Here is a 16,596-nt window from a genome sequence, read left to right on the forward strand (position 1 = left end):
AGCTTTCCCCAGTTTCTGTACTGAGCATGACGTCCCATGGTATGGAATGTCCCTGTGGCCAGTTGGGGTCAGCTGTCCTGGCTGTGCCCCCTCCCAGCTTCTTGTGCACCTCCAGCCGCCTCAGTCGGTAGAGCATGGGAAGCTGAAGAGTCCTTGACTAGTGTAAGCCCTGCTCAGCAACAACTAAAACATCAGTGTGTTATCAACTTTGTTCTCATGCTAAGTCCAAAACACAGCTCTGTACTGGCTACTAGGAAGAAAATTAACTCTATCCCAGCCGAAACCAGGACAAGGTCAAGGAGAGAAAAAAAAAATTGGCTTAAAAAAAATCCTGACAAAATACACCATCAGAAAAAATAAACGAGGAAGAAATCAGGATAAGCAGAGCCATGAACACCAGCAGAACAAGCTCAGCTCCTGCACGGCATTGCTGCGAATGTCACGAAGGAGACAGGAAGGACAAAAGCCAAAAGCAAACAAGACTGGCTCACGTTCCTCCTTCGCAGTCCTCTGCTAACCTGTACTTTTTCAGTCTGAGAACTTACACTGAGGCAGCATCTTTTAAAACATGCCCAAAGAACACATTGTCAGAAGTTTTATGAATGAATAAACATAAAGAAGGCCAAGGCCAAGAGTATGAATATTTAATTATTGACTGACTGCAGCGATCCAGCCTGTTTTCTGCTGGCACCTGCAGAGCACTCTGCCTCGTGGCCATGAAGCCGGAGGGAGCAGAGGAGCAGTACCCAAACTGGCATCAGCAGGGCTAGATCTCCTCTGGGACCCACTTCTGAGGACCATGGCCCCTGTTTCTGCAGCAGACAAAAGCCAGCTTAGCGCTCGGGCCTGAGAGAAACTTCCTTGGTTTTGACTGGCTCTCAGTACCACGTTGCTCGCCCTTTAATCAAAATTTAAGGGACATGTAAAACATGTTATTAAATGTTATGTTTGAGTGTTATTAAAACATTCAAAAATTCTGATTTGGTGCCATAGATGCAAGAAGGTTTTCCCTAAAATGAAAAGTCTGGCAGAATCAACTCAAACAATTCTGGTAACAAATTCAGTGAAAGCAGCAAAACCCGCAGAAGTATTCACTGCCTGGGAAGCCAGCAGGAACCTTCCCATCAACCCAGAAAGGTTGGGTTGAGCCCACATGGAACAAACCCACAATTCCTCTATTTCAGAGAGTAACAAATTATCTGGAAATCACATTTACCCATCAGTTCTTCCCTTCTTGTGGTATCACATCCCTTCCACCACCACCTGCAGCGTAGGGAGCGTGTGGATGCAGTCTACACCCAACCACGTCTAACAGCAGAACATAAAAGGCCTTTCTTTATCTCCAAACCTCCAAGCAGTTCTGAATTTACGGCCTGCAGCACACACAAACCAGGGTGGGAAGTGGCTGTGCGTATCTGAAATCACACAAAGCCTGACATTCAGAAAAGCATCGGCCTGCTGCCACACACAAATCAGTTACTAGAAAACAGAACGGCAAGGAAAGAGATATAAAGAATCAATAAGCAGAGGCTCTGGTGTGCAAACAATTGCCACGGGGGACCTTGCTCGGCAGGGACGGAGGGGAGTAGCACGCACCGCTCCATGTGCTTTGACTACAGCGTGCATGTGATTATTTTCTTGCCTTCCTATCAGGCATGAAATGAGAGGTGGAGGGACGCCGTGTGTTACGCTGCTGTGACTTTTCCTGCGTGTGAGTTTGCAGCGCGACATTAGCTGTGCTGAGCTCACCGGCAGGTGGACTGAACCAAGAAAAGCAGCAGTTTCCCCCGTGCAGCGAAGAGAAGGATTTGGAGCAGCATGGAAGCACTAAACATGAAACAAACAGAAAGAACCTTAGGAAAACAATGCAACTTCTTTTTCTTTTCCTGCCTTTAAGCTTTCAGGCTTCTGGTGTTTCTGAGATGGAGTCTGACACTCTGGCACAGGGTCAGCAGGCGCTGGGGACAAACAGGCTTGCTTCAGACGGCGGGTCCTCTGACTCAGCAAAGTCACCCGTGTGACGCCCGGGGCAGGTCGAGCCAGTCCCTCTCTTTCCAGCTCTATTAGGCAGAAACAAATTGTCCTGTGCCTCTTACCATCTCTGTCTTGAAATCCTCGCATCCCAGAGCACTGTCCCTGCTGCCTCTCACCACAACCCTGTGCTAATGAACAAGCACACGTTGACACCCCGGGAGACGGCAGTGTACCCTGGTCAGGCGTGCAGGCAGAGCGGCTGTGAGGTGGCCAGCCCAGAGGAGTAACGTATACTCTGGGAGAGAAGGATGGTCTGCAGGGAATTTCCAGCAGCAGCTCTCACTTCTTGATGCCCTGAGAAACACTCAGCCATCTCCCTAGGATGCTCCCACAGCTCCTCGTCCCTAATGTCCAAGTGACCCTCTTATACGGCAGGGTCCAAAACCCCATTTCCCTGCTAAGGACCTGAGAGAGAGATTAAGGCTTGAATTGATCCAAACGTTCAAGTTCAGCATTTTCATTCTGTGTCAAAAAGAGTCAGCAGAGAGAAACAGGAGCCTGCAGTGGACAATTAAGTTCAGAAGTGGTTGCATTACCCCCACAAATGTCTCTTTGTCTATAAAGGGAACCCTGGTGACAGCAGTGCCCAGTTAGATGCAACGTTTTGTGCCACAGCAACCTGAGGGACAGGATCGTATCTGTCCCAGCCCAAATCACAACTGTCTCCACCAGACTGTCCACCCACTTAATGCTACCAGCCTTTACAGATTTAAGTGACTTTATGGGGTCACTGGAGCAAAGCTGAAGGCTTAGCCCTAAACTCTCTGGGGTTGATCAAGGGAGAAACATATCACTTCACAACACAGAGAAGGGATCAGAGCAGATTACCCCTCGATCCTCAGGAGTCCAGCACCATTTCAGGGGATTGAGAGAACATTATGGAGTTTAACGTCCATCGATTCTTGACTGACACAAGAAGCAGGGAAAGGACTGTCTCCCAGAGCCCATGGGATTGCACTGGAGAAAGCAAAAAGGGCACGATGTGATTGCAGGGAGTTGGGTCATTTAGAGAGGAAAAAAACACCAAAAAAGAAACCCTGAGTGATGAAGTAAAAAGCTACAGCCTGGGAAATTTGAGTCTCAAACATGCCCCATCCATCAGCAGCACAGAGATGCTGCACCCAAAGTCCAATAGCTCCCTTTTCAACTTATTTTATTGGTGAACGTCCTAGGACATATAAAATTTTAACCCCAAATGCCCGTTCCAGAAACAGCTGAGGTCCCAGGACGTCCCATCCTGTTTGGAGACCTGGTACAGCAGGAAGGATGGAGAAGCTCGGAGGTGATGTGTGTGCATGTGTACAAGCTGGGATGAAAGAGATGTAGGATCTCGCTTTACAAGAGGTCCGCAGAGAAAGTGTAGGACTCTGGACCAGTCCAGCCTCAGAAGGGCCCAGCCAACCCACAGAGCATCCTTCAGGAGCCCGTTTGACTATGGAAAGGATCCTGATGTAGCTGGAGGTCACACCAAGTTAGGCTGCTGATAGATCAGCTCTGCTTTAGCCCCAAGGGTGATCCTGCTGTTTCTGCCTGTTAAGACATGATCCTTGTGAATGCCAATGCTGCCGGAAGAAACTAGCACGCACCTGCTCCCGCTGCAGCAAGCCTGGCCTCCTCTCATCGCGGCAGCTAAACACATTCGCTGCAGGCTATGACCGCCTTGTGCAAAACACTAGCTCCAAACATAATGGGTTTGGATGCAAGATGCAGGAAGAGGGCACAGGACCAGGAGCTTTAATAGAAAACTCTTCCCTGCCAGCTCGGGGAGGCGAGATTGACTTTCTTCCCCTGCCAGGTCTGGGCTGCTCTCTCAGATACCTACAACAAAGACATCCCCAGGCTATCTCAAGGGGTGTGCTAAGGCAGAAGGCAAGTACAACCTATTCCAGAAGTTGTAAGGCTGCATTTCTCTCTGCACAACAACCTTGCTCCCTCTAGGCTTAGTATCCAGAATGTCCAAAGAACCTGCCCTGAAAAGCCATCCCCAGAAACGCAAGGCTCACCTCTCCATTGACAGCCCTGCTTGGCTGGGGACAGAGAGGTAGGAACAGCAGCAGTTATGTGCCGACATGGCCCTGCAGCCACAGCGTGTGAAGCTCTACCTCCCGCCCCAGCCCACTCTGGGGTCACTCTTACCTTTAAGCCAGTGCTCTCTGCTTCAGAGCCTTTATCCACACCGGTGATGTAGATGCCCAGGGAATATTCTGCCCCTCCTCGGATCATGAGGCCCAGGGACTTCCCTTCATTCAGGACCAGATTCACCTGCAGAGGAAGGGGAACAGTCATTTATGTGGTGTCTGAGCGCTGCACAAAAGCAGTCTCAGCTCCACGCTTCTGACAACAGCCACGTCCCCCCTGCTGCCACCAGCTCTCCCACCGGTTCCCTAGCGAGCAGCACACACCCTGGGACAGAGCCACTTCTGTAGATGCCTCCAGACAACCGCAGCCCCAGATGGAGCTCTGAACCGGTGATATCCCCTCCTTGCTGCAGCTGACTCCTGTAGCAATGCAGAGGAGGGGACAGAGCAGGTCTAGCTGCTCCTGTGGCTCCCTAGGCTTGCCTGGACAAACGGTCAGGCTGGCTGTGGCTCAAAGGATGCTTTAGAGGTACATGACCTGCAGGGTGGGCAATGCCCCACGCATCCCCGGAGAGCAGCACAACTAACCACAGGCACGGGAGGCAGGGAGACAGATAGGGCGAGGGGAGGCATTTTCCAGTGAAGTGTGGAAAACATAACATCCATGATTTGGGTTTGTTTTGCCTTCTCCTGTTTTTCAATAGTTTAGAGGGTCAAGTGGAGTGAGAGAGCAGATCACGTTGAGAAGGTGTGGAAATCTGGCTCTTCCAAAGGAAAACTTGGAAGAAAAGAGAAAGATGATGGAATGACATCCAGGAGCCAGTGACAGATCAAGTAAAGCACTGGCATAGAAGGAGGTTAATGCCTTAAGGGGAGCAAGTAATGTTATTGCAGGAGGGGTCTGGGCCACAGGAAAGGAGACACAGCTTAGGCAAGGGCTGAGAGACCATTCTACAGACTGGAGTCCAGCTAAGGTGTCGGTCAGATAAGGGACTGCCAGAGCTCTGCTGGATACTGCCCTTCTCCTGTCCGTTCTACAGAAACCCAGCCTCCAGTATTAGCAACTAAAAACATCAAGTAATAAAGCAAGCTACAGGTTTCACTCCAGTTTATGGCAAACACCCTCAGGGTCCAGACGGAGCTGCTGTTAAGCTCTTATTTGGCTGAAGGCCAGGCTGCTCAGGCCCAGTGCACCTCTCCTGACACCAGCCCCAGGTGTGACAGGACACAGGGTGACAAAGCAGCACCAAAGGGGCCCTTCTGTTCCTGTTCCGCAGTCCTCAGAAACGCAAGGAGGAAAACGTGCAGGCGAAGGGAGAGGTAACATACACGGCCACCTGGAACACAGGATAGCTGTACCCCCGCCATGTCCCTTGGTCGGACAGGGCAGCTCCTGTGGGACAGGGGAGGCAGTGGGGAATACGAGAAGGAAATGCCAGCTCTGGAGGACCGAGAGGGTTCAGCTACGTGAGGGGCAGCACACGTGGCCTGGAAGGATTACAACCATAAACCAGAGGAAAAGTTGATCTGCGGCAGTTTTCAGTGCTCTACTTTTACAGGTGCATCTCTGGGCTAGATACTTAGCCGAGAGAAATCCCCAAAGCACCACTGATGGAGCGGTGCCCGTCAGCACTGGCTGCGCATTTCCCCTCTGCCTGCCCCTGTCCTGGGCAAACATGTGATTACACAGCAATTACCCACATCCATCCAGACAGGGAAATAGCCCAGCTCCGTTTCTCTGCCCTTCTTTCACGCAGCAGTGGCTGCGAGGGGCCACTCCAGGCACTCTCTCACCCGGAGAGGGTACAGAGAACAAGCGACGAGACAGGCAACGCAGAAGCACAGGCTGCAGTGGGGAAAGGCCCCGACAGAGCCCAGGCTGGTCCTCACACACCTCCACCAGCCCAGCCATCGCCCCTGCAGCAGTCACTGGTCTGTGCAGATGGCAGCTTCGCTGGACGCCCCACCCAGGCACCCTGCCCGTCCGAGGCACAGAAGGCACTCAGGACTCCTCCGCACAGCCATGTGCCTTATTATTTCTAATTAATAATCCTAGGACAGATTTTCCATCTATCCTGCCCAGAACAGCCAGCACATACTGCAACAGACGTTTAGTATTTTCCACAAACCTCTGACAGGCTGAAGCACCACGCAGCACCTGGACAGCTGTTTCCCCCACCAAACGCTGACCGCAGGGCTGTTTTTGCAAGGTACGCCAAAGCTATTAGCCAGCTTCCCATCTGCCTTTTTCTAACCTCTCCTACTCAGAGGGCCTGATGATATATCAAAGTTCAGGTGAGAATTCAGAGTGAATGAGCAAGCCTGTGTTTAGCTCCCTTAAGAACCCTCAATTTAAAACATCCTTTGTTCACTCGCTGCACGACATTTTCTAAATTAATAACTCCAGGGTTTTTTTTGCTTTTGTCCCAAGTTTTAAGTCAATTCTGGAGAAAAGCAGACAGCAGGAAAGTAAATGAGAAAAGTCAAAATGTGTTTCACACTGATAGAAACAGCCAGAAACAGACTCTTTGTGAATGGCTTTTATATTTAAAACTCTTCGTCACAGTCAAATCAAAAGCTTGAAAATTTACCTGGATGGAAAAGTAATTTCCAGCTTCAAGTCACTAATTAACCTGCTTCTCTAGAGGACACAGCACCAGCAGGGAATTTAGCCCAGCCTTAGAGAGGCTGGTATTGAAAACCCATTTTCTATCTTGGTGGTCATGCAGCAGCGAGACAGAAATCAGCAGCAGGACATAAATCTCCCTAAGGACTATACAACGCAAAATTTTGTACTTTAAGAAATGGATGCCAAAACAGCTCCTACTTTTCTATACCGGTATCACAGCTGGCCGGCAACTGCATTAATGCCTCATCAGCTGCATGTGTTCTATGGATCCGCGAGCTAAAGTTGGGGTGATCCCATGAATGCACTCCCAACACAAGCAGGCTCTCAGCACGGCGCCGCTGCCCTCCGCTCCCCGCACTCCAGAAACGGCTGTCCTGTGGAAAGCCGGAGAGCGAGAACTGTAAGACGTTAACTACCTGTATCAGCGTCCTTGTCTAGGGCTGCACAAAACTGGCATTCCCTGGGTTAGTCCCTCTCCTGCTTTAAAGTGCACAAAGCGCTGGAAACAATTCTAGGATTGAAGCATTATACAGGAACCATGAAGAGACCTTCACGCTTCAGGCTGGAGGAGAGCGGGCACTGTACCCACCCAACAGAGCGTTTGCCTGTCAAAATCAAGGACGGTTTAACTTTCTCTTTACGTGAAGACATCGCTCTGGACACAGAATGATTACTTAATAGAACATTTCACTGGGTTTTATTAAAACCAGAAAAATATTAATCTTTTCCAAAGTCCTTCTCTTTTCTCCCCATTTGTCTAATGACATTCAGGGTTTCCCTTCTACTGTAACTTCTTCACCACACCGTGGCCGTATCCTTCAAAAATTCCCCAACTTTGGGAAAAATACGAGTAGCAGAAATGCAGCAAAGTACATGCAACCACAGATCAGGGTCAAAATAGATTGGTAATGGCAACACTCCCTCTCTATGAGTCCCTAAACAACAAATATCCGTGCCAGCACTCCACTGGAGTTAGCAACACGAGGGGCAGCTCCGTATCAAGACGTTTCTGTTTCCCTTTAACACTATCTGGACAGGCTGGTAAGCTGAGAAGCTGTTCTCCCCACCTTGATATCATCAGATCGAGTAAGAGATACTCCCTCTCCCTATACACCTGACGTGCTGCTGTGTGCGCTGGTTTGTTTACACGCATACCAGGCAAACCTAGTCTTCAAGAAGCAGAAAGCAATGAATACAGCCCCAAGCAATACAGGTCTGACAGGCCTTCCTGCAAACCCAAGCTGCGTGAAGAAACCTAAGCGCTACTTAAAAATATGTCGCTGCTGGCAATCCCAGAAAGCTGGGTTGCTGAGGGCTTAATTGCATTTCTTAATCAACTAATATCTACGCCTCTGCGAATAAACCCTGCGGAAATCACAATAGAAACTCAGGCTGCTGGGAAAAGCGTGGCAGCAGCAGCAGCCAGAGAAATAACCACTCTCGGAACATTTGGCTTATTGACAAACTGCAGATTTAGGGAATAGCCAAGAAATAAAGTGAGTGCTCGCAGGCAGGGGGCTCAGTTTGATCAGACTGGGGAGCAATGAGGGAGGGCAGGAAGGAGGAGCAGAGAGAAAGCGTTCAGGAGCCAAACCGAGAGATAAGCTGATTGCCAGGATGATGCAAAGGCTGAGTCACTCCGTGTTAAGGACTTAGGGATAAGAGGGGAGACTGTCTTGCACACCAGTTCCCAAGGGCCTCCTGCCTCTGAGAGGCTGCCTCCAGGGACGGGGCACACCGCAGACATGATGTTAGGTGGGGTTGGCACTGCCATGCTGGCTGCCCCAAGCACAGGATTGTCCATACCCGCTGCCATCCCTGTTGAGGGGACCTCTCCCACGCCGTATGCCCATGTTCCCGACTCAGCTGTGGGGTGGGAGGGAGACTGTGGGATGACAGTGAAGCACAAGCCAAGCTGCTGTCCAAGGAGGGAGCTACATACATCCACTGTGACCAGGCTGTTGTTTCCAGTGGTTCCCACCACTGTGACTTGATCCTGCCGTGATGGAAAGCACTGATCCTGGGCCCCACTGGGAACAGACCCCCAACAGACCATTTCCTGGGCCAAGCCCTTCTGCTTGGGCTTTTCCACTCAAGTAAGCAGGTTTGTACATGTATGATTAACACTTCTGTGCAAGTCTTGTCCCAGAAGAGAGCATTTTGGTTATATTTCCACTTTACATTTCCTCTCTCCTCAGCTCTCCCCCTGTTCTGCTGCCAGGCTGGAGCTCAGAGTGAGAAGCTGTAACATAGCTCAGGGGCTAATATCAGGGAGAGCTGGGATCACTCCAAGCTGCTAAACACACAGCTGTCCTAACACCATCCTGAAAAAGAGGCAGCAAGCAAGGTTGTGCAGGAGTGCAGCTATTCTGTGGGGGGAAACTGAGGACGTCCAGGCAAGGTAACCCCCCCGCACCTTGCTGAGAAGGGCCAGGCATTCCCAGGCTCATGGTAGCACAGATGCTATGCAGTCCCCACCTCCTCCCCTATGCCGTACCAAGGCTGCGTCCAGCCCCAAGCTACTCCCGCGTGTACAACACAGAAGCATTTGGAAGATCAGGGTCACCATTTTAATTTCAATTTCAACACTGAAACATCTGCTGCCTCCTGTAGCAGAAAATGAAGGAAAAAAATGCCATCATCAGTAAGGCATTTGCTCCGAGTTGATTCTTGCATGAGATTTCTTTTCTCTGGGTTTACAAAATTAACCTGTGGACAGATTCAATTTTACCATTAGAAAAAGCACTTTCAGACAAGAATTACTCTGCATCAGTATGATTCAGCACGCAGCTGCACGAACGGCTAAGAAGGTTTCACCCATGCCGACAGCTATTTCCATGGCATTACTGCTACTAAACAACACTGAAGGAGGCTTGTAGGGCTCATCTTCCTCCTGCTTACCAAGGAAACCCCACTGGCTTATGTCTAGACATCCTGCAAATGTGAGAGCACAGCTCACGGGAACGCAGAGCCAGCTCATGACCCATTAACTGAGGTACTGGGAGCAGCAGAGTCACAGCTGCTAGGGGAGCCAGATCCATCAGAGCTGCCTCAACAACAGTTCCCCCTTCCAGGGCAGGCTTTCCAAGGCCATGCTGGGGACTTTGCTGACACAGCTACACCGGCAACCACCTCCAAGTGTGTTTAATATCAGCACAGCTACAGTGCTGCCTTTGGCTACACAACAGGCATGTGTGGGGCACTGACTTGCAAACGGGTTCTTGTAGCAGGTGTGTGCCAGGGCAGTGAGCATCTCCCACGGCTGAGAGGTGACACTCAGAGCAGAGGAACAGGCAGGCAACAACAGAAGCAGTGCAGGACAGTCTCTAAACCAAAGTCCTCTGCCGCGGGGCCTGATCCCAAGTCTCAGCCCAGCAGTGCTGCCCAGCTCTCGGCCCCGCTGCTGTTGAGTCCAACGGCTGCCTCCCCGCTGGGCAGTGCTTGACTCACGCAGCACTCCATAGCTCTGGGGCACATTTATCACTTCTGGGTGCTTCTTCTGCTTAAAGTGCCTGAAATAACGAAGAGATGGCACTGCTGCGGGCCAGCATGAGGTGAGGTGAGCTGAGGCCTGACCCAAGGGACGTTTTGGGGTAAGTCTGCTGGGGCAGTGCTACAGACCGCCCAAGGCAGCAGGATACCTTTTATCCCCAGGGAACTGGGGGACCAGTGGCTCACGTCACGTACTCCAGTCACTACAGGAAACCTGCAGGCAAGTAGGGAGCTGACCACATACCCTCGAGTAGCCTGGAGAGGCTTCTAGCTGTAAACCAAAGCAAAATGCCAGCAAGGTCAGAGCAAGCAAACAGTAAGAGATGCAGGGAGCTGTATCACTTTGCACTGAAAATGTCATTATAATCTAATAGAAGGAAATCCTTCCTTATCTCTCCTGCATCTCTTACCCTTCATGCTCAAGCAGTCACCATTAGTGTCTCAAACATTCAAGCCACACAATGTTACCACAGATATATTTTTTCTTTTTGTTTATTTTATAATAATTATAGCTACTTTTGAATACAGAACTGCCTGAAGGCAAGTTCACACTCTCTTCTTTACGTACGTTTTCTTTCTTCTGCTGCACCAAAAGCTTAAAGGAATAAGCACATCCCCTGGCAATAAGCACATTAGAGCAACAATTCAGCTGATGAAATGGCGTTTCTCAGAGAATTAGCAGTCCAACACTTGCAGAGCATTTTGCACAGTTCACCTTCCTCCCAGCTCAGCAGCACCTATGAGTTTTTGCCGGCTGATGGTTTCCAAAGTGCTTTTAATGAAATAAGCTGTTGATCCCAGAAGTACATTAATGACAATTCACAGCACAAATGGTCCTTGCTGTTATGAAAAACGTAGAGGACTTAAGCCTAAACAGACCATAAAAATCAAACTGCTCCGAAGCACAAGGTGACCACTGGAAGCAGGTCCCATCTTTCCAGCAAGCAGGCTACATTTTCTGTTGGGATGGCGCGGGGGAACTGTGACCTGCTGCTGTGTCTGTCCTGGAGACAGGTGGCTCCAAGAATGTTTCACCAGAGCTTTGCACTAGTGCAAGCCCTTTGTTTCATGCTTACTACTGACCGCCATCACTGGCTACTTCACCTACAGGGAAGATGGGCACAAGGCTCTGATGAAACACTGGATCCACTGATTACGACTACAGGGAAGGCTACCCTTATTGCAGGAAACTAGTAATAGCAAAACTTGGGAAATACGGCCATCTCTTCAACCTGCCACAGACAACACAGACATGGAAAGCATAAAGATTTGCAATAATTTGCACAACAAGTGCATACATGCCAGCACCTCCTTCATCCCTCCATTCCCTTTAATTCTTGCATCCCTTCTTGTGCCTTCTCACAAGATATCATTCATGTTAGGTCAGGTCTACACTGAATAATTGGCCCAGATCTTAGCATTCACCGCCTGCTCATCCACACAGAATAGCCTCTGACCCAAGCTTGGTGCAAGCTGGATTTTGGCCCAGAAGCACTGACTGGGACAGGATGGTGAAAGCAAAGCCAGCGGACAGCTGACAGTCCACCAGTAACTTCCCAAAGCCCCATAATGGCTTCTTCCACAGCTGACAGCAAAGGAATACCAGTGTCCACACAAAAATACAATAGAAAGCCAAGGGTGAGGAATGTGTCAGCCCTAGGCCAGCAACACTGGCTGCCTTCTGCAGTAAACCTGTGCTACAGCAAAGCTATCCAAGGAGGTCAGACTGACCTGTTAGCTGAAAGCCCAACCACCCTGGCTGCACACCAGTCCAGCCCATCTGCTCCACACCTCCAGCGCACCGTCCGGGTGCCTGCTCCAGGAAGGGACACAGCCACGCACAAGATCCCTCCACCACCAGACGGATCGGTTACACTATCACACACACGCCAACAGCAGCGGTTTCCATTTCAAGCCTTTTGATAATGAATGCTTCTGCCTACAGATAAGCAAACTTGTTAAACTATGCTACAAAACCCATCCTTTCAGGCATACAGAACAGATGAGCTGGAGGGAAAGGTAGTCAGACAGGGATATCTCTATTGCCTGATGCATGTAGGATGCCTCCACCAACCTTGAATTTAACCTTGCAAAAGCTGGAAATATCACCTTAACTACAGTAGCATTGCAGGCTTACTGAACTGTAGCAAAGCATTAACAAACTTCCTGGTTTACATCGTTTCAGCCTCCTGCTGTAGGGCTGAAGTCTGAACTCTGCTGTACTTTCCCAAATGGTGCCTGTTTGAAAGCTTTTGCATTATGTATTCCAGGACATGCAGATCGATTAGAAATAGGAGGCGAGGGGGGGAAATAACCAACTAATCCCCAGCCTTTTCCTCAGAATGTAAAACCATCCAGAAATCAAATAGCCCTTGGGGGTAGCTGTCAATTCCAGTTGACTGGCTGAATTAACCAGGGATACTTCACATTTATTTGCATGATATTTGTGAAGAGAATAACCCCCCTTTCAAAAGTTAAAAATCTCTCTCTCTCTCTCCACATACAAATTAAAAAGAGAAGAAACTAGAGGCAGGCTGTTCCCATGTTCTGGGACATGTCTCCATCTCGATGGTGCACAGTAAGTCAGGACAAAGTGACTCAGCTAATTCATGCCCTGAGGCATGCGTTCAGACAACTGACACGGGCAGTCATACCAAATAACCCCTCTCAAATCCACCGGCCGGGTCAGGCTCTCCTCACTGCAAGCGAGCCTTTGATCATGGTGGGGCTTGCTTTCACCATCAGCTCGCAAAGCAAGGCACCTCTGGATACAGAAGTGTGCGGGTGGCCTTGGTCATTTAAAAGTTGTAGCATCCAGGAATTTTCTTTTGCCGGTGTTACAGATGGGAATTCAGGAGTGGAGGTTATCGCAACGTGCATACCAAGCCTTGCACATTGACACCAATGAGCAGGACTGTGAGGAAGAGCTGGGTTTGGAGGCAGGCTCAAGGCAGTGCAAAGAGCAGAGGGGTCAGGGTGCTGTTCTGAGCAACCTCAGGTCCCACCAGGGCTAACAGCTACCACTGAAAGCACTTCTGAACCACTGAGCCAGCAGGCTAGGGAGAAAGGGTGCATCATGCTTGTGGTCAGCACGGACGGAGGCCCCTTAACAGGGCAAGGAGAAGGCCTCCAGGCAGCGCCGAGAGCTGCACTACAGCAGAGCAGGAGCCACACTGGAGTCTGACACAAGAAGTCAAGTCTGGAGTAGCAGAAGGAGCCAAGAGCCACCAGCACAGCTGCGTGGGGATCCCAGGACTGAAACAACACATGATTGACAGCTTCTGTTAGAAATGCGGTACACAGCCAGTGTGGCACAGAGGAGCAGGATGGGAACCGCAGAGCGACCGATGTCACTGCTGACGTGCCATGGAGGAGTAGTGCCAGGAGAAGGTTGAATACGGCCTGCTGTCATGATGCCAGCACTGCCCTCTGCGTCAGATCTTTGCACACCCATTTCTGTGAGCTTCAAACATTTCCTGCAACTGTCGTTGACTCTTCCCAGGTTAATAGAGGGGCCTTCACCCCCTGCCCTGGGGTCAAAGCGCGATCCTCCACTACAAGAAGTCAAAGGGCTGTCCGACTGTGAAGCGGCACCAAGGAATGGAAGAACAAGCTCAGAGTTTGGAAGAGCCAGGTGGAGTGTGAGGCTCTTCACCACTCCTCACATCTGGGCAAAAGGTCCCGAAGCCAGCAAGCCACAAGATGGTAGCGCCATGAAGACTGGGCATCCTACCCAAGGCTGGCAAATCTTCCAAGTGCTCTGCAAGTGCAGCACTGCTGCAAAGAGGCATCACAGCAATAGCACCAGACAAGCACAGCTCAGAACAAGGGCAGCCACTTCTCTGAGCCAAGGTCCTGCAGCCCAGCTCAGCTAGAATGGTGCTACAGTGGGCGACTTGGAGCTGCCCCCGCCTCCTCACCACCACCACCTTGGAAGTGAGTGTATCCAACAGCAGCCAAGCCCAGCATGGATACTCTTCGAAGTTTAACGTGGCCTTCATTCAACTTGGCTTCCTTCGCTTCCAAAGCAGATTAAGCTATGGTAATTAAAGCTCTTCTAACTTGCAAAGTTCAGTTGGATTAATTTTCCTGTGCAGCCCCCTGGGAGACAGCCCTGACAAGCTCAGGACCAGGAGCAGCACAGAGGAGGGTACTTTGGTCTGATGACCAGCTCATGCAGCAGCCGAGCTGCCCAGAGATAGCTAGAGCACCTGTAACGCACCTCCCTAGGGACTGACGGGAAGGGACTGTCTGGGGCCATGCGAGGATCAGGCACTGGGCAGGGATATGTACAGCTTCAGGCTTTTAAGCATTTCATGTCGATACACAGCAAGGACTAAAGGACAATGTGCAGAGAAACACCTCCTACCTACAGCTTCAAACAGTTGCTGCCTGCTGTATCAAGGTGACACTGAGTAGGGGGTGGGGGACACCAGCAAGCCAGCAGCAGCTGCTTTTCTCTTCCCCTTAAAGTAAAAATAATGGGCCCTTCTCCCTTGTGGCCCACATGAATATTTCATCAGCAAACTGCCTCATCTTATATTAGATTTTTTTCCCCTCTCTGTCTGAGATGGGAGGCTCCAGCCTACAGATCCCTCCACAGCCTTTCCAGGAGGAGCTGAGGATATTTTGGGCATACAATCAAAGTGCTGGGGACAGCCACAGCAATCTCAGGATAACAGGATGGAGGCTTCAAGCAGCTCTGTGCCTTTGGGAAGCAAGCGCCCCGCTCACTCGTATGACAGTACTTGGATGCCCCATGAATGCTGGTGAGGCAACACCATGTCCTGCGTGTACAGGATGAACAGGTTCCCTATCCATCACCACCGAGAGAGCAAGCAGAGTCTGCCCCTCCAGCCCATGCCTCACTGCAAGGGCATCTGAGCACTGTTCCTCTGCATCTACAAGTCTCTTGCTCTGTTTGGGCACGGGAAGCATGAGGGAGAAAAAACACGAAATCCCCGAGATCAGACACTGCAGCTTGAACATACCCTCTGCTGGCTTCACTTGTAATAAGGCCTATTTCAAAGGAGGGCAGGCTCACAGTAAGAGCAGAGGACTGGGAATTAGATGGGCTGATATGCTTTCCTTTCCGTCAAAGGCCGAGGATCCAGGCCCTGCTGGAGTGGCCAGCACTGGCTAGACACCACCAGCTCCCCTGGGTACCATTATGAAAGCCATTCCCTCCCCTGCTCCTTTCTCAATTGACAGGGCTCTTTACACAGGCAGTGCTCGGGCCCTTCCTGGCTCAGCCTGCCTCTCCCCAAACAGAAAAGGAAAATAATCCATTTTATTTCATAGCATTTTTGGAAGAGGAAAATTTATTTTTTTTTTTTTTTTTACTTAGACAATAGAGCCAAGAGACCCAAGAAAGCCTCAGGGAAACACCTGAGGAAAGATCTGAAACGCAGGAAGAAGGGCAGTAACGCACTGAGATCTAGCCCTCCAAATCCACGAGCCCTCCTGAACACAACATCTATGTCAGCCTCTCAATGACCATGTTGGCGGCGGGCCTCCAGTCAAAACGACAACCTGTTTGGGAAAAACCCTTAAAAAGCAGTTTCTGTTTTGACCGCTGTTCCTAGCGGGACCCTCACCACCAGACAAGGCTGCATCTGGACAGTGCCGTGTCTCCAGCTCAGGTTCTACTTGTGTTAAATGGGAACAAAGCCAATCCATCCTGTCCTACAGGACTCCTCAGGGGAGACAGAGGGAAAGCTACAGACCAAGGGAGAAAGCCAGGATCCAGTGTATCCTAAAGGAGAGACAGGCTATCCCAAGGGAAGCCAGAATCACACAAATGAAAAGCATAAAGGGAACAAAGAGGGCCAGCACCCACATGATAACAGGTAACCACAGACAGGCCCCCAGGGCTGTGGATGATCCCCCTTGCTCACCTTCTTCTCATCTCCCTCTTGCAGGAGCTGGAGGTGGCTCCTCTTCTCGCTGTCCTTACGGAGGGAGCTGTTCTGATGGTGCGGCAGGCCCATCGGCGGGGACACGCTCCGGCCCTGTGGGTCCACCCAGGTGTAGATGTGGTTGGTGACATAGCCCCCTGGGATGCGTCCCACTGAATGTACAGACAGGTTCAGCTTCTTGCAGCCTTTCAGTACCTGGAAGACAAGCCAAGGAGAGGTGGGAGTTAATGCCTACGGAGCAGGAAGGACAATCTGCCCTAGGACTCTGGGATGACATGGCTTTGCTCTTCCTTGAGGTTGAAAGATCTCAAGCTACTCTGCAACCACCAACTGAATGACTGAGCTACATAAAAAGCTAGTGAAAGAGCTGGAATTTTTCTATTCTCTCCTGAACAGCAGCAGTGCTGACAGAGAAAACACGCTCTCCCCATTGGCCAGGGAAAGA

At 50.5% G+C, this 16,596-nt stretch overlaps 1 protein-coding gene across 1 annotated transcript in view; it reads right to left on the reverse strand.

The window, feature by feature from the left end:
* DFNB31 (deafness, autosomal recessive 31) overlaps nucleotides 1-16,596 on the reverse strand; it is an 84,895-nt gene that overhangs the window by 23,036 nt on the left and 45,263 nt on the right. The window contains exons 2-3 of the mRNA XM_009319428.1: nucleotides 16,131-16,346; nucleotides 4,171-4,296 (exon numbers count right to left, since the gene is read on the reverse strand). Coding sequence (XP_009317703.1) covers nucleotides 4,171-4,296; nucleotides 16,131-16,346 — 342 coding nt within the window. The remainder of the gene's footprint in view (nucleotides 1-4,170; nucleotides 4,297-16,130; nucleotides 16,347-16,596) is intronic.

Source organism: Pygoscelis adeliae, unplaced genomic scaffold (assembly GCF_000699105.1).
Source record: "Pygoscelis adeliae isolate BGI_AS28 unplaced genomic scaffold, ASM69910v1 Scaffold270, whole genome shotgun sequence".
Taxonomy (NCBI): domain Eukaryota; kingdom Metazoa; phylum Chordata; class Aves; order Sphenisciformes; family Spheniscidae; genus Pygoscelis; species Pygoscelis adeliae.